Source organism: Diaphorina citri, unplaced genomic scaffold, assembly GCF_000475195.1.
Source record: "Diaphorina citri unplaced genomic scaffold, Diaci psyllid genome assembly version 1.1 scaffold1300, whole genome shotgun sequence".
NCBI lineage: Eukaryota > Metazoa > Arthropoda > Insecta > Hemiptera > Psyllidae > Diaphorina > Diaphorina citri.
Window position 1 is genome coordinate 16,535 of NW_007378729.1, and position 27,844 is coordinate 44,378.

The 27,844-nt window shown below is 37.4% G+C and overlaps 3 protein-coding genes across 3 annotated transcripts; 1 reads left to right on the forward strand and 2 right to left on the reverse strand.

Annotated features, from left to right (window-relative positions):
* The first annotated feature begins 2,069 nt into the window (after nucleotides 1-2,069).
* On the forward strand, nucleotides 2,070-5,387 carry LOC103515232 (nucleolysin TIA-1-like). Its single transcript, XM_026827980.1, has 4 exons — nucleotides 2,070-2,090; nucleotides 2,575-2,754; nucleotides 4,565-4,734; nucleotides 5,192-5,387. The coding sequence occupies exons 1-4, from the start codon at nucleotides 2,070-2,072 to the stop codon at nucleotides 5,385-5,387; spliced, it is 567 nt and encodes a 188-aa protein (XP_026683781.1).
* Nucleotides 3,351-4,420, reverse strand: LOC103515230 (mitochondrial dicarboxylate carrier). The gene has a single exon (XM_008480160.2). The coding sequence runs from the start codon at nucleotides 4,339-4,341 to the stop codon at nucleotides 3,454-3,456; it is 888 nt and encodes a 295-aa protein (XP_008478382.1). The 5' UTR covers nucleotides 4,342-4,420; the 3' UTR covers nucleotides 3,351-3,453.
* Nucleotides 5,388-8,788: 3,401 nt separating the features above from the next.
* LOC103515233 (nucleolysin TIA-1-like) lies at nucleotides 8,789-23,491 on the reverse strand. The gene is made up of 5 exons (XM_008480162.1): nucleotides 23,454-23,491; nucleotides 23,204-23,290; nucleotides 12,102-12,249; nucleotides 9,553-9,722; nucleotides 8,789-8,984 (listed from the first exon to the last, which is right to left on the reverse strand). The coding sequence occupies exons 1-5, from the start codon at nucleotides 23,489-23,491 to the stop codon at nucleotides 8,789-8,791; spliced, it is 639 nt and encodes a 212-aa protein (XP_008478384.1).
* Nucleotides 23,492-27,844: the final 4,353 nt, after the last annotated feature.

The window sequence follows — 27,844 nt, forward strand, 5'->3', positions numbered from 1 at the left end:
TGTTTCTTTGAGGTTGTTCATGGATTTTCAGGATGACACGATTTTTTCTGAACGACAAGTGTGAGCGGGCTTTAACAACTCGGTACGGAAGAGCTTGATTATTAGATTCACCAGTCTAGCTTCACTTACAGTGTTTTGTTTCATTTTGCATAACATAACATTAGCACAAAGATATGCTGCGTCCATCATCATTAGAAACTGAATAATGACTTGCTCTCTCCGTCGACTAAAGAACGCTGGAAGTTTTCCCATGTTCTTTACTTTTTACTACCAGGAAAAGCACTCTCCCAAGAACACAACACCGGAGCACATAAATAATAGAATTTTCAACAACTTTCCTTCGTCTCCTCCTCCTCCTCCTCCTCCTCCTCCTCTTCCTCCTCTTCCTCCTCCTCCCCCTCCTTTTTCTTCTTCTTCTTTTTGTCTCAGCGTCCTCTCATCTGTTGACAAATTCGTCTGCTTCCTCTTCCCTCTCACTCTGTGTCCCTCTCGTCGATTACAATTTCGTCTGTAATTTTTATCTGCCTTATCTGTGCTCATTGAACTACAGCATCAGTATGCTTTATCTACATCATACGAGCATAGCAGTAGATTGAAATACGGAGATATACAAAAAACATATCCTCTCGTTTACGATGCTGAGATACCTAGTTACCTACCTAATATTCTAATTTGGTTCATTTTATTTTTATTGATTAAATTGAAATTTATTTTAAGGGTAAAGGCTTAATAGGTTGGTAACACAAACTATCTATTTATAGGGCAAATGAGAATTTATGTACAGTGTGGTAAATAGGTGGACGAAAACCCCGCATTATCTCGCCTATATCAACTAGAATATTATTTTCTTTTTCTAATTGTTTTAAATTTCACATTTTTTGTTCGCTCCATTGTTTAAAAGATAAAAATCCTGTCCAATTTAATGTACCTTGGGTATTAAATTTATTGAAATTAAAATAGTTAGGTTCGCAAGAGTTGCGCAATTGTTGAAGAATGTTGAGCAACATTCAAGATAAAACCTATAACCTATTAGCCTATTACCTACAAACCTGCATACTAAAAGCCGAGAATAATATCTCCGAAACAAGTCTTGAGAGTAGAAATTTGCTGGATTTTTGAGAGACAATGTTTCCGATGAAAATGTTGCCGATGGGTCTCGGGTTGATTGTGACGAGAGTATCCGAAGATTAGAGTACTTTCAAAGAGCTGAAAAGTGAAACTTGGACCACCACCTACGCTTTACCACAGTTGCTATATTAGCTGATATAAGTTTACAATACTATTCAAGGGAAAAAATAGGGGAAAAATAACGTAAAACAAATTTCCTATGCCTGAGTCCCAAAACTGACACCGTATGTTGTAAAAATGTAAAAATCCTGTGTAAGTTGTAATAAAGAATTAACTTTACAAGGCACAATGTTTACCCTTCCCTTCTTCGCATTCCTTTGTTTACCCGTCTGAGTTCCTTCCTCTCCCTCTCACCATTTCGAGGTCCTGTTTTTCAAGTTGCACCCTCAAACTTTGAAGAGGGGGAAATGTCGAGGTAGCAATCATGTACTTAAGAAGAAGAAAGTTTCTGATTTTCTTTCTCTCTTGAAAAACTAAAGAGCTTTTAATTAAAAGTTCATTTATTATAAGAAGCTCTCGCTCTCTCTCTCCTTCTTTCTCTCCCTCTATCTTGCGCTCTCTAACGAAGTAATTAGCATATTATACTTGGGAGGAGCTTTCAAAAAAAGTATAGGTGGATTTTGAACGATGGAAATAGAGTATTGAATTTATTACATACATCTAATAGAAATATCACGAAAAACAAGGTCTAAGAGACTAGAAACAGATTACAGCATGTTGTTTTTTACCTATGCTCTCTCTCTCTCTTTCTCTCACTCTCACCCTAATCTTCTTTTTTTTTTATCTTAAGCTGAATTTTGACTGACAGTTTCAATTGACTTGTGTGTCTTATTCTATGTTGTTCTTTTTACCTGCACAGTGAGAGAAGTTTAGAGTTGGGGGAAAAAGTGTAAGACTTCTACGGCTCTTGAGCAAAGAAGAAATAAAAGATTGCAGTAAAAATGATACAGAAATATAGAAAAGCTAATCCGAAAGCGATTAGAAAAATACACGGAAAATACTAACGTTAAAGGTCAGTTCCAATTAATAGGGTTTAAAAAATCTTACTAAGTCTTTCACTCAAGAACCCACGCTAAGATTTCTAACTGATTACCCGATTTTTGTAGGAGAAATATAGAACCCTCTTCAGTAGATAATCCCATATTTATGATTTAGAGACACCTAACTGGAAGTCTTCACCAGTTTACCCAAGTAATAATCCATTTCCAAGTTCAAGGACAACGAAACCTTGGAATGCTTTGGATGGTCAGACATGAAGTCAACTTTAGCTCTATTTTATCAGGTGACTTTTTTTTAGTCAATATGACTGAACCAATTAGATTGTGAGATTCCGCTTTGTGGAGCAAGTGTGGACGTCCAAAGCGGAATCTCATTAGTTCAGCCATGTTGACGATAAAAAAAAAGTCACAATAAAATACGGCTTTTGTTGTTGTTGCTCTCCGACAGGCACTAATTGTCTCTCCATTTCTTTGTTTCAGGTTCGCCACTAAAGAGTCGGCAACGCACGCAATAGTGGCCGTTCATAATACGGATATCAACGGACAGCCGGTCAAATGTTCGTGGGGTAAAGAAACGGGGGATCCAAACGGGAGCACCACGTCAGGGCAGGTCCGAGAAGAATTCAATGTAAGTACATAATGTCATCTTTTACAGACATCAATGTTGGGGCTTTTGCAGATCCCTGGAACAAATAAATACCTGCAAACAATTATAATTCTCCATATAAGTATAATTATTAGCTCCGTGTTGGAATGTTAACATTTCTTTGTACAAACGCCAAGATTTTGAAGAGTCCGAAACCTAACCCGATCATTTTTTTATTATTCATTAAAATTAGGATTGCATACCAATTCAAATGGAGTGTATGCAGTGGAAGTTTTGAGCAAATATGTTCTCTGATTTATTATTCATTAAAATTAGGATTGCATACCAATTCAAATGGAGTGTATGCAGTGGAAGTTTTGAGCAAATATGTTCTCTGATTCTTGGAGATGGAGATTATTTGCTATTTTTTATTCAAATTTTCCTAGAAACTTCATTCTCAAACTGGGGTATTCAGAAGTTCTTTAGATATACTTGTTCTTTTTTCCCTTCTTTTTCAATAAAAAGTTTATTAATTAAAAACCGGAGAGGAAAAAATGTAGTTAATTAAATAATAATATTTAAGTATAAATTTCTCCAAGTTTTCGAAATTAGTGCATTGAATTATACAAGTTTGTATGTATTTTTAAACTAATACAGGGTTCAATAAGAAACTTCTATTCAATTTAATCCACCTGCTAGAGACGCCTACTCATTTTTACTAATATTTGTGGAAGTTTCATTTTATTTTTGCTCTTTTATGAATCCAAAATTCAGACGAAGTTGTTCTAAGAACACAAAAGTTAAAACTGTCTGAGGTGCAAGCCTTGCAAAAGCTAAGAAATATCCCTTGAAGAATCCTGTTGGTCCCAATTTGGCGGTATAAAGAACGACATCCATAATACTTTTGAACTGCCCAGGCTTAGCGTTCATGATTCGAGTTTTCAATACGTCTAGTGGTTGTGTCAAAGTGGTTGCAATCAAACCAGATCCCAAGGATGCAAGAAAATGCGTCCCCAAATCATCTTTTAAATACGATGATCTCAGCATTCTCATTTTGATCTGATCGTAAGATGCAATTTGACCCACTGCCATGACTGCTGTACGCAGAGAAGCTGCAGACGCTCCGGCAAACAGTCGCTGGAACCCTTCTTCCTTGTAAACACGATACAAGCCATCAAACACATGTTTGTAATTTCGACGCTGCTCCGGGGGTATCTTGACATCATTCTGCATCCTTACATTGACCAGATCTGTGGGAACGCCGAAGAATCCACCAATACCTCCTCCTGCACCCGCTATCATGACTGTCTGCAAGAATGTGACTTTCCCATCTGAACTCATCTCTTGTGCCTTCTGCTTTCCAACCTCATAGATAGCGAATCTCGCTGTAGAATACGTCAGTTGTCTGGTGAGAGATGCGGAGATTCCATTGTACAAACCTGCCACGCCTTCCCTTTGCAACACGAGTTTAGTTAGCCCTAGTACCGATACCTTGCCTTCTTGTTGGGTTTGAAGATGAACCTTGAGTAGATCAAATGGATGAGTGAAACATGCAGCACCTGCTGATGCTAATCCTCCAAAGTACCAGCGAGCTACTTTCTTCTCTCTATCATCAGGTTTACTACTCATTGTGCACAGTTACAGGGCATCCAGCATCCACAAAAATTTAAGGTGTCCTTTTTTTATAAAAAACATGTTATTTTTTTCATTTTCTTAACATTGTTGAACAACATCACTATGTACAAGTATATATCAATAGAAGTTTTTAGCCAAACTATAATAATATGCCATGACACTAGAGCCCAATCACAATCTTGTAAAATCATGTTCGTTTTCTCCTCTTTTGTTGCAGCCCCTAACGAGCACACAATTTCCTTACACCACGTACGGTCAACAGTTGGGGTACTGGTATCCTCAGAGTTATCCAACGACGGCGGCGGCTGCTCAACTGCAGGGCCAATTCCTGCAGGGTATGCAAGGGTACACGTACGGCCAATTCGGATATCAACAAGGATACATGGGGTGAGTTCGATATCTACTCAACAGACCGTCAATAATTGATACTTGTTCAGAAGTCACGTCAATGCAAAATTGCTGCAAAAAGAGCTGTCACAAATGAGCAGAGACCAGTGTTATTATAGGTTCAGGTTAAACGCGAAAAGGAGCTTTCTTTTTCATCGTCGTGCCTTCTGAATAATTACCAGAACAATAATGAATCCTTGAGTGGAAGATAACGACAAGGACAAGGCAAAGTGAACATCAAAGATTTTCTAAAACCACAAGCCCCTAGAAATCAACCCCATGGACCATCATAACTCGGAAGGAGTACGAATTTTTACCAAAACAATCAGGTACCAACTTATGCCATCCTGTGTATTTCATGGAGACAATAAGTATTTAAGGAGTGCGGTAGCGCTCCTCCCCGCCAAGTCAAGAAAGTTTGACCGTGCTATAACATATTACTCCGCCTTGGTTTCAGACGAATGGGTATGCAACTGCCAGGTACCACAGCCTGGCCTACACAGCCACAACTACCGAGTCAACAATTGGCGTCAGCAGTGGCTGCTCAGGGTGCTGGCCTGCAACAGCCCACACCCCCCGCCATGATGGCCGCCTATCCCACCATGCAACAATTCCAAGTGAGTACAATTCATACGAGCATAGCAGTAGATTGAAATACGGAGATATACAAAAAACATATCCTCTCGTTTACGATGCTGAGATACCTAGTTACCTACCTAATATTCTAATTTGGTTCATTTTATTTTTATTGATTAAATAGAAATTTATTTTAAGGGTAAAGGGTTAATAGGTTGGTAACACAAACTATCTATTTATAGGGCAAATGAGAATTTATGTACAGTGTGGTAAATAGGTGGACGAAAACCCCGCAAGAAAAGTAATAAATTCGTTGCTCGAAACGAAGAACATTGTGTAAACAGTGCAACATTTTGTAGAATATTGTGTTGTCTTACCGGGATGTATTGCACGGGAAATAGCTGTCTGACAGAAGGTGAGGAAGTAATGGTCGTAATGGAGAAAATTTCTGAGAAAACGAAGTTGGTTTAGACGTCATGCTTGAAGAGAAAGTGGGGATTTCAGAGAAATACTGAGAGATAGAGCAATAAGTGGTGAAAAAGGAGGGATAAAGACACAGAATAGAGCTGCAGAAAGGTAGAGAGAATGCCAGCGATGTTATACATACAGAGATACTTATTGGTCACACAAAAGGGTTTCTTTTATTCTCGGAGCTTTTCAGCATTTGAACACAAAGTTCACTAAGTACCTAGTGGCAACATTAAAGTCAAGTGTACCCAACGAGTTGAGAAATACACAAGATAAACTTAAGGGAGGAGGGATAAATGCTGTGGGAAAAGAGAATCTTCTCCAGGGCCAAGTTTACATTGGAGTGTGCACTAAGCACACTGGATCAGAACCCAAATTAGATTAAAGTGAAGACCTTTTCTTACAAACACAGTATGTGTGGAGTATTTAGACAATATCAGCAGGTACTCCTTTTAATTTGACCAGTGATGGTAATAGTGAAATCGCACCAGTGCACTAAGCACACTGGATCAGAACCCAAATTAGATTAAAGTGAAGACCTTTTCTTACAAACACAGTATGTGTTAAGTATTTAGACAATATCAGCAGGTACTCCTTTTAATTTGACCAGTGATGGTAATAGTGAAATCGCACCAGTTAAAAGAACATGATACATTCTTCCACAGTTCTCCAGGTTAAACTTATCTGTCCCTATAAGCTTAAATTTCCTCAGAATGAAATTTAATCCTGGCCCTGGATATTCCCTCTTGTCCCAATCCAGAATCCCACCCCCTCCCTCACCAGACATTTTCTATTCAATACGTGTGTTCCCTTTGTAATGGTTTAAATGCTCCAATAGGATAAATACAGATGGTAACAGCTAAGGTGTACCTTTGCTATCCTTTGAAACAAACCAGGGGCGTGGAGTGACTGCAAAACAAAGCAAATATAGTGCAGTTTTGAGTTTGAATTTCCTCAGAGTACAAATCCGTTGGAGGCGCAATCTAAAACAGGCCGTGCTCCTAGAGTCAGGATTCTCTGGAGGATGTTGTTAATTTTTCTTTCCCAACCAGAAACTGAAGCTCCTAATAGAATAGAGAAATGGGAATTTGTTATTCTATGAATTGAAAATGACCTTTTGCCGAAGGAATAAGCATTCTCTCCTCTTCTGATGAAATTGATTCGATGAATCTTAAAGATGAGGGCACAAACTAAGACTTGGGGATTATTTTTAACATTGCCGACCCTCATTCCTTTTCCTTCCTTCACTTTGTCGAACATCTGAGAGCATTTGTGTTTCGAATACAGATTAGGGGAAAGCCAATATCAGCAGCTGGCGGCTCGGGACTTCGTCGGAATTCGAGAGGAATAAAGAATGAAGTTTCCCTAAAAAATCACAAGTCTGTTTTGTTGCCAAATTTATAAATAAATTAATCTGTAAATCTCAGTTTCTCCCTGTAAATTTCAGTTTCTCCCCTCAGTCTACCGTAGATAACAACATCCTCCAGAGAATCCTGACTCTAGGAGCACGGCCTGTTTTAGATTGCGCCTCCAACGGATTTGTACTCTGAGGAAATTCAAACTCAAAACAAGGAAATTTGTTTTACGTTATTTTTCCCCTATTTTTTCCCCTTGAATAGTATTGTAAACTCATATCAGCTAATATAGCAACTGTGGTAAAGCGTAGGTATAAGGTGGTCCAAGTTTCACTTTTCAGCTCTTTGAAAGTGCTTTAATCTTCGGATACTCTCGTCACAATCAACCCGAGACCCATCGGCAACATTTTCATCAGAAACATTGTCTCTCAAAAATCCAGCAAATTTCTACTCTCCAGACTTGTTTCGGAGACATTATTCTCGGCTTTTAGTATGTAGGTTTGTAGGTAATAGGCTAATAGGTTATAGGTTTTATCTTGAATGTTGCTCAACATTCTTCAACAATTGCGCAACTCTTGCGAACCAAATAATGTCCTCCGCGGGTACTGGGCTATAGAGTTACATTTTCCTCCAAAAGACAGAAAAGACTGTCCCACGTTATATCTCCATACCATAGCACCTGACGAGAGGGACACAGAGTGAGAGGGAAGAGGAAGCAGACGAATTTGTCAACAGATGAGAGGACGCTGAGACGAAAAGAAGAAGAAGAAAAAGGAGGAGGAGGAGGAGGAGGAGACGAAGGAAAGTTGTTGAAAATTCTATTATTTATGTGCTCCGGTGTTGTGTTCTTGGGAGAGTGCCTAAGAAAAGGTCTTCATTTTAATCTAATTTGGGTTCTGATCCAGTGTGCTTAGTGCACACTCCAATGTAAACATGGCCCTGAAGAAGATTCTCTTTTCCCACAGCATTTATCCCTCCTCCCTTAAGTTTATCTTGTGTATTTCTCAACTCGTTGGGTACACTTGACTTTAATGTTGCCACTAGGTACTTAGTGAACTTTGTGTTCAAATGCTGAAAAGCTCCGAGAATAAAAGAAACCCTTTTGTGTGACCAATAAGTATCTCTGTATGTATAACATCGCTGGCATTCTCTCTACCTTTCTGCAGCTCTATTCTGTGTCTTTATCCCTCCTTTTTCACCACTTATTGCTCTATCTCTCAGTATTTCTCTGAAATCCCCACTTTCTCTTCAAGCATGACGTCTAAACCAACTTCGTTTTCTCAGAAATTTTCTCCATTACGACCATTACTTCCTCACCTTCTGTCAGACAGCTATTTCCCGTGCAATACATCCCGGTAAGACAACACAATATTCTACAAAATGTTGCACTGTTTACACAATGTTCTTCGTTTCGAGCAACGAATTTATTACTTTTCTTGCGGGGTTTTCGTCCACCTATTTACCACACTGTACATAAATTCTCATTTGCCCTATAAATAGATAGTTTGTGTTACCAACCTATTAACCCTTTACCCTTAAAATAAATTTCTATTTAATCAATAAAAATAAAATGAACCAAATTAGAATATTAGGTAGGTAACTAGGTATCTCAGCATCGTAAACGAGAGAATATGTTTTTTGTGTATCTCCGTATTTCAATCTACTGCTATGCTCGTATGCATTGTACTCACTTGGAATTGTTGCATGGTGGGATAGGCGGCCATCATGGCGGGGGGTGTGGGCTGTTGCAGGCCAGCACCCTGAGCAGCCACTGCTGACGCCAATTGTTGACTCGGTAGTTGTGGCTGTGTAGGCCAGGCTGTGGTACCTGGCAGTTGCATACCCATTCGTCTGAAACCAAGGCGGAGTAATATGTTATAGCACGGTCAAACTTTCTTGACTTGGCGGGGAGGAGCGCTACCGCACTCCTTAAATACTTATTGTCTCCATGAAATACACAGGATGGCATAAGTTGGTACCTGATTGTTTTGGTAAAAATTCGTACTCCTTCCGAGTTATGATGGTCCATGGGGTTGATTTCTAGGGGCTTGTGGTTTTAGAAAATCTTTGATGTTCACTTTGCCTTGTCCTTGTCGTTATCTTCCACTCAAGGATTCATTATTGTTCTGGTAATTATTCAGAAGGCACGACAATGAAAAAGAAAGCTCCTTTTTGCGTTTAACCTGAACCTATAATAACACTGGTCTCTGCTCATTTGTGACAGCTCTTTTTGCAGCAATTTTGCATTGACGTGACTTCTGAGATGAAAAAGAAAGCTCCTTTTCGCGTTTAACCTGAACCTATAATAACACTGGTCTCTGCTCATTTGTGACAGCTCTTTTTGCAGCAATTTTGCATTGACGTGACTTCTGAACAAGTATCAATTATTGACGGTCTGTTGAGTAGATATCGAACTCACCCCATGTATCCTTGTTGATATCCGAATTGGCCGTACGTGTACCCTTGCATACCCTGCAGGAATTGGCCCTGCAGTTGAGCAGCCGCCGCCGTCGTTGGATAACTCTGAGGATACCAGTACCCCAACTGTTGACCGTACGTGGTGTAAGGAAATTGTGTGCTCGTTAGGGGCTGCAACAAAAGAGGAGAAAACGAACATGATTTTACAAGATTGTGATTGGGCTCTAGTGTCATGGCATATTATTATAGTTTGGCTAAAAACTTCTATTGATATATACTTGTACATAGTGATGTTGTTCAACAATGTTAAGAAAATGAAAAAAATAACATGTTTTTTTATAAAAAAAGGACACCTTAAATTTTTGTGGATGCCCTGTAACTGTGCACAATGAGTAGTAAACCTGATGATAGAGAGAAGAAGTAGAGGAATCCTGCACCAACTATGGCTTGTATCTTGCAAATAAGAAGGCTCTGTACGTGGCGAATTGTTGAAAACACTGTATTTAGCCAGACACAGCAAGTAAGTAATGGAAAAGCTCCTGCACCAACTATGACCTGTATCTTGCAAATAAGAAGGCTCTGTACGTGGCGAATTATTGAAAACACTGTATTTAGCCAGACACAGCCAGTAAGTAATGGAAAAGGATTTTGATTCCTCTCCTAGGCACTGAACTAATAGAAACATGAACGATAATTGATCGACTGCACGCCCACCATACAAAATTGTAAAACACACAGGTTGTGAAAATCGTTCAAGTTTTACATGCATACAATGCAGCTATAAAGCATGTTAACAAGAATTATGCATGCAAAACATGGATATTCTCTGAGACAATTCGTCAAACCCTTTATGTATTTTTAAAGAAATTCCACGAACTCGGGTTGTTGCGGATTATAGAACAGGAAACACTCGAGTTCCTGGAACTGTCAGTGTGAAGACAGGAAGTGAAAATTATACATAGGTGAAATACGGGGTGTAATGTAGTCCTAAATACTGGACTCTGCACAATATCGTCCCAGATTGGTTTGGCCATTAATATAATAGAATATACCCTGTTTATACTGCCAGAATGAGACTGAAAAGTCCCTTTACTCCTTTCGTGTTCCTCGTAAAAAGACCTTTAATTTTATTTGATATATAGGTCGACCAGGTTTGGATAAGTCCTTCTATGGGGACAGACAGACTGACAAACAGACGACACCGAAGCGAATACAGTAGTCCGTCCACTATACTTTTTTTTTATTACAATCGTAATAATAAAGGAAGGACGGGCTAAAATGGGATAAAACAATAAATAAAAAAAAAATGGCCAACTTGCTAATAATATGTATACAATGTTGTATATGTACAGACGGGGGAGAGAGGAGAGGAGAAAGGGGGAGAGAGGTAGAAGGGAGAGAGACAGGGAGGGGGCGAAAGAAGGAGAAAATTCAAAGAGAGGAGACAAAAGTGCAAACAAAATACGGTAGGTACGTAGACAAGGATGAAGATTATGAATAATGTAACATTTTAGCTGACAATACATCAGAGGCCAACTCTTCTCTCTCTCTCTCTCTTCAACTCTCTTTTTCTCCCTCTCTCTTTTCTCTCCAGTGGAATGAACCTCATTAAAATGAGGAACTTGTTGATGCAAATGATGATGCTGATGATGAAATGGTCTCCCATTGCAAAAACAAAAGGCAAAAGTTCAGACGGGGCAAATTAGTCAGAAATATCAGCCCGTCAAAGCATTTTGAGTGAATGCAAAGCAGGTAGAGAGTGACGTAGGTATAACTTTTCATTTAGAATATTATTAGAACTGAGGAGAATAGGGAGGAGGAGGAGGAGGAGGAGGAGGAGAAGGAGGAGGATGAGGAGGAGGAAGAGGAGAAGGAGAAGGATAAGAAGGAGGAGGAGGAGAAGGAGGAGGAGAAGAAGGAGGAGGATGAGGAGGAGGAGAAGGTATTAGTAAAAATGAGTAGGCGTCTCTAGCAGGTGGATTAAATTGAATAGAAGTTTCTTATTGAACCCTGTATTAGTTTAAAAATACATACAAACTTGTATAATTCAATGCACTAATTTCGAAAACTTGGAGAAATTTATACTTAAATATTATTATTTAATTAACTACATTTTTTCCTCTCCGGTTTTTAATTAATAAACTTTTTATTGAAAAAGAAGGGAAAAAAGAACAAGTATATCTAAAGAACTTCTGAATACCCCAGTTTGAGAATGAAGTTTCTAGGAAAATTTGAATAAAAAATAGCAAATAATCTCCATCTCCAAGAATCAGAGAACATATTTGCTCAAAACTTCCACTGCATACACTCCATTTGAATTGGTATGCAATCCTAATTTTAATGAATAATAAAAAAATGATCGGGTTAGGTTTCGGACTCTTCAAAATCTTGGCGTTTGTACAAAGAAATGTTAACATTCCAACACGGAGCTAATAATTATACTTATATGGAGATATGGAGAATTATAATTGTTTGCAGGTATTTATTTGTTCCAGGGATCTGCAAAAGCCCCAACATTGATGTCTGTAAAAGATGACATTATGTACTTACATTGAATTCTTCTCGGACCTGCCCTGACGTGGTGCTCCCGTTTGGATCCCCCGTTTCTTTACCCCACGAACATTTGACCGGCTGTCCGTTGATATCCGTATTATGAACGGCCACTATTGCGTGCGTTGCCGACTCTTTAGTGGCGAACCTGAAACAAAGAAATGGAGAGACAATTAGTGCCTGTCGGAGAGCAACAACAACAAAAGCCGTATTTTATTGTGACTTTTTTTTTATCGTCAACATGGCTGAACTAATGAGATTCCGCTTTGGACGTCCACACTTGCTCCACAAAGCGGAATCTCACAATCTAATTGGTTCAGTCATATTGACTAAAAAAAAGTCACCTAATAAAATAGAGCTAAAGTTGACTTCATGTCTGACCATCCAAAGCATTCCAAGGTTTCGTTGTCCTTGAACTTGGAATTGGATTATTACTTGGGTAAACTGGTGAAGACTTCCAGTTAGGTGTCTCTAAATCATAAATATGGGATTCTCTACTGAAGAGGGTTCTATATTTCTCCTACAAAAATCGGGTAATCAGTTAGAAATCTTAGCGTGGGTTCTTGAGTGAAAGACTTAGTAAGATTTTTTAAACCCTATTAATTGGAACTGACCTTTAACGTTAGTATTTTCCGTGTATTTTTCTAATCGCTTTCGGATTAGCTTTTCTATATTTCTGTATCATTTTTACTGCAATCTTTTATTTCTTCTTTGCTCAAGAGCCGTAGAAGTCTTACACTTTTTCCCCCAACTCTAAACTTCTCTCACTGTGCAGGTAAAAAGAACAACATAGAATAAGACACACAAGTCAATTGAAACTGTCAGTCAAAATTCAGCTTAAGATAAAAAAAAAAGAAGATTAGGGTGAGAGTGAGAGAAAGAGAGAGAGAGAGAGAGAGCATAGGTAAAAAACAACATGCTGTAATCTGTTTCTAGTCTCTTAGACCTTGTTTTTCGTGATATTTCTATTAGAAGATTAGGGTGAGAGTGAGAGAAAGAGAGAGAGAGAGCATAGGTAAAAAACAACATGCTGTAATCTGTTTCTAGTCTCTTAGACCTTGTTTTTCGTGATATTTCTATTAGATGTATGTAATAAATTCAATACTCTATTTCCATCGTTCAAAATCCACCTATACTTTTTTTGAAAGCTCCTCCCAAGTATAATATGCTAATTATAAATTCAATATGTAATAAATTCAATACTCTATTTCCATCGTTCAAAATCCACCTATACTTTTTTTGAAAGCTCCTCCCAAGTATAATATGCTAATTACTTCGTTAGAGAGCGCAAGATAGAGGGAGAGAAAGAAGGAGAGAGAGAGCGAGAGCTGCAATTCGTCAAACCCTTTATGTATTTTTAAAGAAATTCCACGAACTCCGGTTGTTGCGGTTTATAGAACAGGAAACATTCGAGTTCCTGGAACTGTCAGTGTGAAGACAGGAAGTGAAAATTATACAAATTATACATAGGTGAAATACGGGGTGCAATGTAGTCCTAAATACTGGACTCTGCACGATATCGTCCCAGATTGGTTTGGCCATTAATATAATAGAATATACCCTGTTTATACTGCCAGAATATGACTGAAAAGTCCCTTTACTCCCGCAGTCTAAACAAACGCTGCATGCAGAGAGAGAGAGAGCGAGAGAGAGAGAGAGAGAGAGAGAGAGAGAGAGAGAGAGAGAGAGAGAGAGAGAGAGAGAGAGGCAGAGCATTATTGAAAGTGGAGAAAAACATGGTCTGTCTTCAAACAAAGAACAAACTGGGCTCGTCCCTCCGGGAATTTTTAGCCCGTAGTTTATTCGAAATCAGTACCTATGTCCCTACCGAATTTGTTTAATATTTAGTTTAATATTAATATTTAATAACAAATATTGATTTGATTTTTGATTTTACTTTCCCAAAACCAGTTTTTTTGGTTTTTTGACTTTTTGTTTTTTTTTTTTGAAAAAATTTGCACCACCACTTTCTTATCTCCATAAGTCCATACCATAGCACCTGACGAGAGGGACACAGAGTGAGAGGGAAGAGGAAGCAGACGAATTTGTCAACAGATGAGAGGACGCTGAGACAAAAAGAAGAAGAAGAAAAAGGAGGGGGAGGAGGAGGAGGAGACGAAGGAAAGTTGTTGAAAATTCTATTATTTATGTGCTCCGGTGTTGTGTTCTTGGGAGAGTGCTTTTCCTGGTAGTAAAAAGTAAAGAACATGGGAAAACTTCCAGCGTTCTTTAGTCGACGGAGAGAGCAAGTCATTATTCAGTTTCTAATGATGATGGACGCAGCATATCTTTGTGCTAATGTTATGTTATGCAAAATGAAACAAAACACTGTAAGTGAAGCTAGACTGGTGAATCTAATAATCAAGCTCTTCCGTACCGAGATGTTAAAGCCCGCTCACACTTGTCGTTCAGAAAAAATCGTGTCATTTGTAGTGTGAACACTCTTACTGCCTACAAGACATTCGGATTAAAATCAGATGAAACTCAAGATCTTACACTCGTATTTATGAACAAGAATGATCGTTCTTAGATCAGTCTCAAGTCAAAATTGACCAATCAAATGCCTTGAGACTATGCTTGGCACGAACTTAAGAGCCAGCATTTTGTTCATAAATATGGGTGTGAGTGTGGAATATTGGGCATGACCTCGATCGATTATAGTGGTTACGACAGCCGCTTTAAACCGTCTAATGGGAATCTGCACTCCCTCTGCTTTTCAGTCTCCAGAACATCTGCTTGTATGCCCCAACATAGAGGAATCCTGCACCAACTATGGCCTGTATCTTGCAAATAAGAAGGCTCTGTACGTGGCGAATTGTTGAAAACACTGTATTTAGCCAGACACAGCAAGTAAGTAATGGAAAAGGATTTTGATTCCTCTCCTAGGTACTGAACTAATAGAAACATGAACGATAATTGATCGACTGCACGCCCACCATACAAAATTGTAAAACACACAGGTCGTGAAAATCGTTCAAGTTTTACATGCATACAATGCAGCTATAAAGCATGTTAACAAGAATTATGCATGCAAAACATGGATATTCTCTGCCTACATTACTATTAGAGGGTTTATTCCATTCATAAAAACCAAAGCACCATGGATTTTCCCCTCCCTAATCCGTCCCTTTCGGATAATTTTATGATCGGCCAATATTCCCCCCCACCACATGACCTTTTCCCCTGGACCACGTGATTATTACCTTTTCATGTGGCCAATCGGCAGGAGGGGAGACTAATCCAGGGTAGGGGAGGTAGACTCAATTTAGGGGAGGTAAGAGTCAGCCAGAGGAGGTGAGAAGAATTTATGTTGCTTCTTTTTAAAGGTTTCTGTTCTGGATTGGAATTTTAATTATTATTATTATTAGGGGGACATTAAAAGTTATGGCTGTATACAGGGAGCCAGTGGTAATGGAAAGGAATAGCTGGTGATAATAGAAAGGAAACACAACAGAGGGTTGTATGCTATATTCATGGGGATGAATCAGGTGCTTAGACAGGTTTGGTCCAGATACCCACAGGACTTTGAAAATTAGGTACGAGAAACTCTGATAGTTTTGGCAAGAAATATTGGAGTTGCCACATTTGGGTTATTGTCTAGCTCTTGATGAATTGACTTAGAAATTGCTATTATGTATTATGTGATTGAATATGAGATATTGCGAATATACCTACTGAGGGAATGAATAACTTCTTCAACAATTCCTACATGTTCCATACTGCCGATGCCGGCTGGTGATTTAGGACTACACTTTCAAATAAAGGTACTTAAGCACCTTAAACAAAGCAAAAGATCAATCCTAAAATATCCGTTTCCGCCAGTGTAAGCTACATCTACATGTCATATCTCAATTAAATCCAGAATCCCCACAGGAAGTCACTTTTCTTAGAATCTTCTCATTCTTCTGTTTCAGACTAATCAAAAATTATTTCCTTTGATTCGAATCCGGCTTGTGATGCCCAGCACTCAACGTCCTCTTCAAAAATTCAATGCTAAGTAAACTCAACAGGAAATCTCAGTCAAATCCTGAAGCTTTCCGAATTAGAAAGCAAAGAACGTTCTCTTCCGAGACAGTCTTTAGAGACTCATCTTTCCCGGGTAGGTACCTAATTATTTTAATGGAGGACCAAAGGTGAGGGCGTGGGTATCAGAATAGATATACCGTCGAAAGTATTTTTCATCATTTGCTCCCGAGTTAAAAAAGTAAGTAGAAAACATTTTGAATTTTTCGAACTGGTATATCTCCTTCTTCCGTTCTTTTCTCTATTAAATTAGAAAGTCGACAAACTCGAAATCTACTTTGCGTCTCACAGGGTGCATGAAAAGAGGTCCTAGTAATTAACCTCTCATCAAAAGATCCTGACGAATCACCTAGGTTAAACATCGTCGTGCGAGGTTGGTATCTGGAGGGAAGAGGATTCAAGCAGTTTATTTGCTGCTCCCTCATTCTGGAATTGTACTTATCAGGAACATACGAGTAATTGAATAATTCGATGAAGTTCAACATAAGTATAGCGAAAATTTGGAGATGGTACAATAACCTATAGCTCCTTCTTTGTACTTAGTAATATACCCACTTGGATGTTGTATTTCACCAATATTTATTCAATCATTAGAACTCCTGTTAAGCTAACAGCCAGTTAAGTTCCATTTAATTTGTATTGGTTTAACAGGGTAGTTAAGCTAACGGGCTGTTTGACGCTGGAAAGAAGGTTGGTGAAATCCACCATCAGCATAATAATTACACCTAGGTACTTATGATTACCTCTGAACTAACATAATTTAGAGAAAAACACAGATTTTTCATTTTATGATAACTTCATAACAGTTGATTGGTAAACCGATGAAAACAAACGTAGGCTAAATATCAATCAACCTGTCAAATGCTGGCGAAAGCTGAGTTTTTCAAAATGGCAGGTTATTGATTTACGCTTTCGAAAAGTTGGGTTGAAAGTTTTAATTAGCTTTTGATCAACTAGTGGGAGCTTAAATGTCATAGTCAGGGCTCGAGGACCCTGGTTTATAAATACCTTCTTTTTTTCCCTCTCTTTTTTCCGCCGTCAATTCTCTTCTCTTTAGCTTTCGCTATTCCGCTGGAGTCAAATTTAAAACGGTCGTACTCAGGGACGAATACATGGGGGGAGGTCCAAAAGAGATACCCCACCAAATAGCGCGTCCGATTTAGGTCTTCGTTAAAATTTATTAGGATTTTTTTCTTTTGAAAAGATAAGCAGCTAAAGACCAACATGGTTAAAATTATCAGGCTCCCGAAAAACATTTTGTTGGACGCCCTCCTAGAAATGTCTGATTGAGTTATAGAAAAGAACGACTCTTTTCACTCTTTTGAGCGGACTACTACTGAGTCAATGAGACGAATCCTAAACCTGTAACTCACTCTCCACTTCCTACGAGGTATAAAGAGTTAGGAGCTGACTCACTGACTGAGTCCACTGAAAAGAGTAGTTCTTTTTTTTATAGCTCACTCTTTATATCTCTCTGCTTCCTAGTTCCCTAAATGTCCAAAAGATCCTCCCTGCGTTTCCCCTATCTATGCCACCCCTATGTTTCTAATACAATACCTTTCCCTTTCCCCTTCTTCTTCTTCTTCCTATTCTATTCCCTGTCATGTCCCTTCCCCCCCCCCTTCCCTATCTAAACTACCTCATTGTTGCATAATGTATACTAATAAATTGTTTTCCTAATGGTATGTGTGGGACGGAGCGAGAGGAAGAGATTCTGTGTTATTGTTGTTATTTCTTTCTTCATATCTACACAATTTGGATTCTCTCACTCTCACCCTAATCTTCTTTTTTTTTTATCTTAAGCTGAATTTTGACTGACAGTTTCAATTGACTTGTGTGTCTTATTCTATGTTGTTCTTTTTACCTGCACAGTGAGAGAAGTTTAGAGTTGGGGGAAAAAAGTGTAAGACTTCTACGGCTCTTGAGCAAAGAAGAAATAAAAGATTGCAGTAAAAATGATACAGAAATATAGAAAAGCTAATCCACAATTTGGATTATTGCAAACCGGAAAGCTACCTGCTATTGATGAAAAAATATATCGATATATTCGGTTTTCTATTGCAAGCAGAAAGCTAGGTATGTACCTGTATATGTGATGAACTACAAACATACCTAATATGTCTCTGCCTAATCCATACTTTGTATTTTCGAAATCCTGCAAAATACAGTAACCAAACTGTTGCAGAGATTTAAAAACAATGATCTGCATTACAAATCTTCAGTTGAATTGAACCAAACTTTACTAGGGTCCAAAAGACAAGAAGACAAAAAAGAGACCATTATAAATATGAGTAAGATAATGATAATATTATAATAAAAGAGAACCCAAGGTAGAACTCTAATCCTGAGTTGCCGCAAAATTATCTTGAATGTTTCCATTCCGGTTGCGAAAAAATGTAATCAAAGTTTATAATATGGAAATAAAAAACTTTGAAAACTTTTTAAGGGACAAACATTTTAGGGATCGCTAGTATCCAAGAACTTTCTATGATAACTATTTTAATTTCAATAAATTTAATACCCAAGGTACATTAAATTGGACAGGATTTTTATCTTTTAAACAATGGAGCGAACAAAAAATGTGAAATTTAGTTGTGTTTTGTTCCATTGTGTCTTTCAATCAGCACTATGGCTGGATCAATTAAGTTTGTTATTGTCTACAAAATGGGCAATTATTGCTTTGTTATTATCTACAAAACGGGAAATTAAGTTTGTTATTCTCTACAAAATGGGCAATTATTGCTTATCAGAAGCTCATCTGAATTTCCTTTGGTTCACAGAATTTGCCCCATACAACACATGATGATACAACACAATACAGAAGCTCCCAACACACACCATTCAATCTGTGAAATTTAAAACAATTAGAAAAAGAAAATAATATTCTAGTTGATATAGGCGAGATAAACAGAGCTGTAGTAAGAGCTACATTGCAGAATTTGCAGATTCTACAGTGACTTAATGTAGTCGATGTAGATAAAGCATACTGATGCTGTAGTTCAATGAGCACAGATAAGGCAGATAAAAATTACAGACGAAATTGTAATCAAATGGACAAATGGACGAAATGGACAAACGAATCAAGGATCGACAAGTTGATCTGTTGAACGCCGAATTTCAAACTAATCAAATACGTAGGTATTTGGCTAACCTTCCTATACTGTGGTCAGAGAACGGTGAGCATAAAATTGGCGTTTATTTCGGTCCATAAAAATTCACCACAAAACCCCACATCCCACATTACTATTAGAGGGTTTATTCCATTCATAAAAACCAAAGCACCATGGATTTTCCCCTCCCTAATCCGTCCCTTTCGGATAATTTTATGATCGGCCAATATTCCCCCCCCACCACATGACCTTTTCCCCTGGACCACGTGATTATTACCTTTTCATGTGGCCAATCGGCAGGAGGGGAGACTAATCCGAGGTAGGAGAGGCTAATTCAAGGTAGGGGAGGTAAACTCAATTTAGGGGAGGTAAGAGTCAGCCAGAGGAGGTGAGAAGAATTTATGTTGCTTCTTTTCAAAGGTTTCTGTTCTGGATTGGAATTTTAATTATTATTATTAGGGGGACATTAAAAGTTATGGCTGTATACAGGGGGCCAGTGGTAATGGAAAGGAAAAGCTGGTGCTAATAGAAAGGAAAACAAGGGTTGTATGCTATATTCATGGGGATGAATCAGGTGCGTAGATAGCTTTGGTCCACAACCCACATGGCAAATAACCACAATCAGGACTTTGAGCAAGAAAATTTGGAATTGCCGAATTTGGGTTCTTAACAATAATATTAATTTGTCTCTTGATACATTGACTTGGAAATTGCTTTAGAATACTTTAGATGAATGAGTATGAGATATTACGAGTTACGATACGAATATACTGAGGGAATCACTTCTTCAATAATTCCTACATGTTCCATACTGACGGCTAGTGATACAGGGCTACACTATCACATAAAGGTATTTAAGCACCTTAAAACAAAGCAAGATCAGTGCTAAAATATCCGTTTCCGCCCTTGTACATCAATTAAATCTAAAATCCCCACAGGAAGTCACTTTTCTTAAAATCTTCTCATTCTTCTGTTTTAGACTAATCAAAAATTATTTCCTTTGATTCGAATCCGCCTTGTGATGCCCAGCACTCAACGTCCTCTTCAAAAATTCAATGCTAAGTAAACTCAACAGGAAATCTCAGTCAAATCCTGAAGCTTTCCGAATTAGAAAGCAAAGAACGTTCTCTTCCGAGACAGTCTTTAGAGACTCATCTTTCCCGGGTAGGTACCTAATTATTTTAATGGAGGACCAAAGGTGAGGGCGTGGGTATCAGAATAGATATAGTACCGTCGAAAGTATTTTTCATCATTTGCTCCCGAGTTAAAAAAAGTAAGTAGAAAACATTTTGAATTTTTCGAACTGGTATATCTCCTTCTTCCGTTCTTTTCATTCCCCCCCTCTCTCTCTCTCTCTGTCTCCCTCTCTCTATTAAATTAGAAAGTCGAAAAACTCGAAATCTACTTTGCATCTTACAGGGTGCATAAAAAGAGGTCCTAGTACTTTATTTCTCATCATCCAACTTAACCTCTCATCAAAAGATCCTGACGAATCACAGGTTAAACATCGTCGTGCGAGGTTGGTATCTGGACGGAAGAGTATTCAAACAGTTTATTTGCTGCTCCCTCATTCTGGAATTGTAGTTATCAGGAACATACGAGTAATTGAATAATTCGATGAAGTTCAACATAAGTATAGCGAAAATTTGGAGATGGTAAAATTACCTTGCTTCTTCTTTGTATTTAGTAATATACTTGGATGTTGTATTTCACCAATATTTATTCAGTCATTAGAACTCCTGTTAAGCTAACAGCCAGTTAAGTTCCATTTAATTTGTATTGGTTTAACATTAACAGGGTAGTTAAGCAAACGGGCTGTTTGACGCGGGAAAGAAGGTTGGTGAAATCCACCATCAGCATAATAATTACACCTATGTACCTATGATTACCTCTGAACTAACATAATTTAGAGAAAAACACAGATTTTTCATTTTATGATAACTTCATAACAATTGATTGGTAAACCGATGAAAACAAACGTAGGCTAAATATCAATCAACCTGTCAAATGCTGGCGAAAGCTGAGTTTTTCAAGTTGTTATTATTATTATTGTTGTTGTTTTCCTGGTCCTGTAGGTCCTGTCCTGTCCTGTCCCATCAGAGATCCTGTAGGAGCCTTTTTTTTCTGGGCGACCTCTGCAGTTCACTCAACTTTCTTTTCAAGTCAATTTAGCTCACCAGGACCGCCAGCTTGAAAACAAACCGTCCATTAACAGGTCTTATATCAAATACATAGCTAACTATTTAGGTACACGTGAAGAAAAAAAAATGGAAAAATACATTACAACTGATGTAGGGGAGGTAAGAGGAAAGGAGGAGGGGAAGGGAGGCGCTAACTTTATAGATTGAATTAACTATTTAGGTACACGTGAAGCAAAAAAATGGAAAAATACATTACAACTGATGTAGGGGAGGTAAGAGGAAAGGAGGAGGGGAAGGGAGGCGCTAACTTTATAGATTGAATTACACTTGTCATTTTGTAAGAGGAGGAGGAGGAGGTGGTGGTAAGGAGGTATGTCTCTTATATCATCTTGAGTGATATCAAATTTATTCGTCTCATCATTACACTGGAGATCATTAACAGGTCTTATATCAAATACATAGTTAACTATTTAGGTACACGTGAAGAAAAAATAAATGGAAAAATACATTACAACTGATGTAGGGGAGGTAAGAGGAAAGGAGGAGAGGAAGGGAGGCGCTAACTTTATAGATTGAATTACACTTGTCATTTTGTAAGAGGAGGAGGAGGTGGTGGTAAGGAGGTATGTCTCTTATATCATCTTGAGTGATATCAAATTTATTCGTCTCATCATTACACTGGAGAGAAAACTTTTACCTCCCCTCCTTTCCTTATAATCTCTCCCTTCCCCTCCACCCATGGAGTAGCGAACGTCAGAAGTCCTGAGCGAAAAGGCGTTTTATTTTTAAAGATTTTCAGGGCTCCTGTAAGGTCCAATAAAGAACAAATTCAGAATCAAGAAGGAAATATCTTTTAAAACATTAATTTATTGAACACTGATTTACACTCCCCTCCTTTCCTTATAATCTCTTCCTTCCCCTCCACCCATAGAGTAGCGAACGTCAGAAGTCCTGAGCGAAAAGGCGTTTTATTTTTAAAGATTTTGAGGGCTCCTGTAAGGTCCAATAAAGAACAAATTCAGAATCAAGAAGGAAATATCTTTTAAAACATTAATTTATTGAACACTGATTTACTAAAATCAAGTATCTCGGACTAACCATTCGATAGAGTCGATATGTAACAAACAAACCAGATAGGTAAACTAAACTCCTAAAGTCTAACTTTTCAGACGAGAATTTCATTATCCTCCGATTTGCCCACAGCATCTCATGAGAGGTGCCCCCTCTTGACTCATCATTTTATAAGCTGTTTTGATTTACTAAAATCAAGTATCTCGGACAAACCATTCGATAGAGTCAATATATTATGTAACAAACAAACCAGATAGGTAAACTAAACTCCTAAACTCTAACATTTCAGACGAGAATTTTATTATCCTCCGATTTGCCCACAGCATCTCATGAGAGGTGCCCCCTCTTGACTCATCATTTTATAAGCTGTTTCGAATTTGATTCCTCATTTCTGTCACAATGAAAAACCAACTTTTCCAATTTTGTTTTCAATAAAAAATCACCGGTACTTGAGCTGCGGAGAGACAATTAGGTGCCTGTCGGAGAGCAACAACAAGAAAAGCCGTATTTTATTGTGACTTTTTTTTATCGTCAACATGGCTGAACTAATGAGATTCCGCTTTGGACGTCCACACTTGCTCCACAAAGCGGAAGCCCTATTAATTGGAACTGACCTTTAACGTTAGTATTTTCCGTGTATTTTTCTAATCGCTTTCGGATTAGCTTTTCTATATTTCTGTATGGGAATGATACGTGGATATTTATCTGTTACCTTTTAATAGATTTGCTTTCCACTGGGAATAGAACTGTAACTTACCTCACAAAAGCGTAACCTTTATCTTTGAAAACTCGAATTTCCACTGTGCAGCTGTGCAAGGGGTTGATTTGCAACCTTTGGGGTGAACTGGACGAAAAAAAAGTTTCTAAAAATGTCAAAGGAAATAGCCCTAATGCCCAGGAAAACAGTTTGAGTATAAATTCGGTTTAACTTTAACTCTTGGATTGAGCTGTTTGATTGGATAAAAAATTTGAAATCAACCAATGAAATTGTTGCTTCAAAAAGTTACTTGAACCAAGTTTGAACTCGAATAGTGGTTCCGGCCATAGTAGGCATAATATAATAGAAATAGAAAGTAATAAGTAGTCTACATGAAAAAGTAATCGATAGTAATACACTATCACTATACCTAGTGAAATATTTGCCAACATGTTCGAATTAAGGGGAGAAGGGGGAATATTATAAAGTCATTCCATATTTCAATACTTTTGACAGTTGTGAAATTGAAATATCTTCTTTTGAAAAAATAAAGCATGGGCAATATTTTGATCTAAACTTAGATACAGTGTGGCAGCACAGAATAGTTTTTCTTGGAGTTTTTTTCCTGGCATATACGAGTATAACACAAATAGTTTTTTCAGAGGTTTTTTTTTTTCCTGAAATTCTCTTCCTGCAAACGGAGTAACTGAGCTGTCTAAAAAATACCTAGATGTCTCAGAAAAGAAAGCAGGTCATACCTAATAATATCATTATCTTAACAGACACCTGGCTGCTTTAAGTCTAGATATTTTTAAATAGATACAGTGTGACAGTACAGAATAGTTTTTTCTTGGAGTTTTTTTCCTGGTATATACGAGTATAACACAAATAGTTTTTTCAGAGTTTTTTTTTATCCTGAAATTCTCTTCCTGCAAACGGAGTAACTGAGCTGTCTAAAAAATAGATGTCTCAGAAAAGAAAGCAGGTCATACCTAATAATATCATTATCTTAACAGACACCTGGCTGCTTTAAGTCTAGATATTTTTTTTTTTTTTAAAGAGGTTTGACAGAGGGAACTGTAACTGCTATGGTCTTATCGTCCCGAAATCGAAGAGAAAAGGAAGACGATATTTTTAATTCTTCCTATGATCTAAAACCCACACAACTTCCTGTAAATAGACTACAAGGTGACTTCTTGTTCCACTACAACCAATTCTTCCTATGATCTAAAACCCACACAACTTCCTGTAAATAGACTACAAGGTGACTTCTTGTTCCACTACAACCCTGTATATGCATATTACCTATGTCTGCGTACAGTAGAGTCTTGTATTCTTCTCTATTTAATATAATATCTTTTATTTATGACATCGCTCCCATAAATCAGAGCAACCTGGGTATTTTTCTTCATATGTGTAATACCTATATTATAATAGCTCACTCCTTCCAGCTTCCCTCTTTTCCTATGATATATATTATTTTATTTAATATATTTACTTCAGCTTCTCCTTCTCTCTTCTCCTTCTCCCTTCTCCTTCTCCCTCCTCCTCCTCCGCCTCTTCTTCTCCTTCTCCTTCCTCGTCTTCCTTTTCTTCGTGTTCTTCTTCCCTTTTTTCTCTTTTATTCTTTTTTTACGAAGAACGATAACATATTTTCCCAGAACATTTCCACGCCATATCGCGTTGTCTTGCATCGTCTTAGAATATCAAAAGTTTCCATCTTCACCTCTTCAGACCCGACGACTAGTGTTCTTTCTTCCTGTTCAGGATGTGGAATGTCATTGGTTCATTGGTGGAGATTAGCTTTTGTTCTTTTACTTTATCTACATTAAGCTTTAGAAATTCAAAAGCCTTAAAAAAAGGAATTTTTACTGTGCTTGTCGAAAAACACACTTTAATAAGCTTTTTGACTTGACTTGGACCCAAAGTTCAGATCCAAGTTAACTGTGCTAACCAATACACCACTGAGCTTTATTTATTTTTTATTTCTGTGAGTTTTGAAGAAGATTTTTTTCTGTGAATTTTCAAATTGTTTCCATAATTATTTTGGTTAATTAATTTGATCCATATCCGTTTCTGTAAAGTGTCTGAAAGTCGTGGAATGTCATTGGTTCACTGGTGGAGATTAGCTTTTGTTCTTTTACTTTATCTACATTAGGCTTTAGAAATTCAAAAGCCTTAAAAAAAAGGAACTGTGCTTGTCAAAAAACACACTTTAATAAGCTTTTTGACTTGACTTGAACCCAAAGTTCAGATCCGAGTTAACTGTGCTAACCAATACACCACTGAGCTTTATTTATTTTTTATTTCTGTGAGTTTTGAAGAAGATTTTTTTTCTGTGAATTTTCAAATTGTTTCCATAATTATTTTGGTTAATTAATTTGATCCATATCCGTTTCTGTAAAGTGTCTGAAAGTTATTTTGTCACATCCACTAACACTCCTTTCTGTAACAATTCCTCAAACACATGGTTTCTCCCTGTCCTCTCCCTTTCCTGTGCAAGGATGTGAAGATGTCACCTGCTATGTACACCTTCATCCTCACCTACTTCTCTTCCATATTCTCCTTCCCATTCCCCTTTTGTTCCTCTCCTTTTTCCTACTCACCCTTTTTTCCCCTTTGTCCTTCTCTTTCTCTTCCATTTCTTCTTATTTTCCTTCTTCTTCCTCCCCCTCCTTCTCCTCTTCCTTCTCCTCCTCCTTCTTTTCCTTTATTTTCCACCTACAATTTCCACCTCATTCTTCTCGCCCCTTCTTCCTTTTCTTTTCACCTCCTCCTCCTCCTCCTCCTCCTCCTTTATTTTATATTTTCTCTCCCCCAGTATAATAATAAAACGAAACATAACTTCTACATTTTGAGGTGAAAATTTATGTCCTCCTCCTCCTTTATTTTATATTTTCTCTCCCCCAGTATAATAATAAAACGAAACATAACTTCTACATTTTGAGGTGAAAATTTATATCATATAAAGCAATTTCCAAGTCAATGTATCAAGAGACAAATAAAAATTATTGTTAAGAACCCAAATTCGGCAATTCCAAATTTTCTTGCTCAAAGTCCTGATTGTGGTTATTTGCCATGTGGGTTGTGGACCAGTGTTCTAATGTGTACTAATCTTTCAAGGAGAAAATGTTATAGACTTTGACTACCTTAAGAAACAGTATGGCTCAATAATGAGTTGAGTCAACTTCTATGTAATTAGGGTTTTCTCTTGTTTACTTATATTTTGCATTTACTTTACATTTTCTTCTTGTATTTTTAATTATTTTATTCCTAATTTCTTTATCACTTTATACATTTTTCTCATACTGGGTGATTTCAAATTCCTTTCCACTTGTTTCTTATTGTTCACCTTTATTTATTTTCATTTTTTAGATCTTATTCAAATAGACCATCTCTTCTATAAATTGTGCGGAAGCAGCTAGACTTTGTTTAAAATAATAATAAATAAATAATAAAAATACACGTCTATTTGTTTTCTTATCCACCATTCCATCCCATGTCTTACCGAGCCACCCTGTATATAAACTGCTAACTTAGTTCATAATAAGTTTGACAAGTATTTTCATTTCTTTCCCTGTAACATACAGAATATTTCCGTTATATTTTTCATATTATGTACGTGTTAGAGTACGTCTTTATTTTGTGTTTATTCTTAACATATTCTTCATTCCATTTCTTATACCTACTATTTTCATTTTATTTCAGTACTTTCCTTTTATGAAATTTTTTCTTTAGTTTCTTTGATTTCATCGTTTTCTGATTGAATATCTTCACGATATATTTTTATTTATTTTTCTATTTTAAAAAATTGAATTTTCTGACGGTGTGAAATCATTAATTTCCTATAAAAAGATGCTGATTGGGTTTTGATTTACCTTACTTACTCCAGATTCTTTTTTTCTCTCAATTAGGGTGCTCAACTGCTCAAATTGTATAAATTTATAGTCACTTATGTACCTAGCAATTGATTTTTTCTCATATTGAATCTGTTCTACAAAAGGTCATTTTTTGGGTAACGAAGAAAAGTAACTTTTTTTTCAACTCACTAAGAAAGAGTGGTCAAAAATGTGTCAAATAGTCACTTATGTACCTAGCAATTGATTTTTTCTCATATTTAATCTGTTCTACAAAAGGTCATTTTTTGGGTAACGAAGAAAAGTAACTTTTTTTTCAACTCACTAAGAAAGAGTGGTCAAAAATGTGTGGTACTCGTATGTGAGAGGACTAAGAGGGTAAAGGTTAGAGAGTAAAAGTAAGGGAGGGAGACAGAGTGAAAAAGAAGGAAAAATGGGGGAAGAAAAGGGACTTAAGAGACAGAAGGGAGAAACAGAGATTATTTCTATGCAATTTGGATTTCTTTGGCTTCTCAGTTCGTGAATTTCAGCTCTGATAGGCTCTTAATAATGTACAAAAATGTGTTTAGGAAAATTATCAATGTGGAGAAGGACTCATTATTCATTGAAAAACACTTTGTTTCTGTTTCAGCCAATACGAAACCTTTGACGTTCGATGAAGTGTATAATCAATCTAGTCCAAACAATTGCACGGTGTACTGTGGCGGTCTAACTAACATGCTCTCAGAGGAACTCATGCAAAAGACATTTCAGCCCTTCGGTTCAATTCAAGAAATTCGAGTTTTCAAAGATAAAGGTTACGCTTTTGTGAGGTAAGTTACAGTTCTATTCCCAGTGGAAAGCA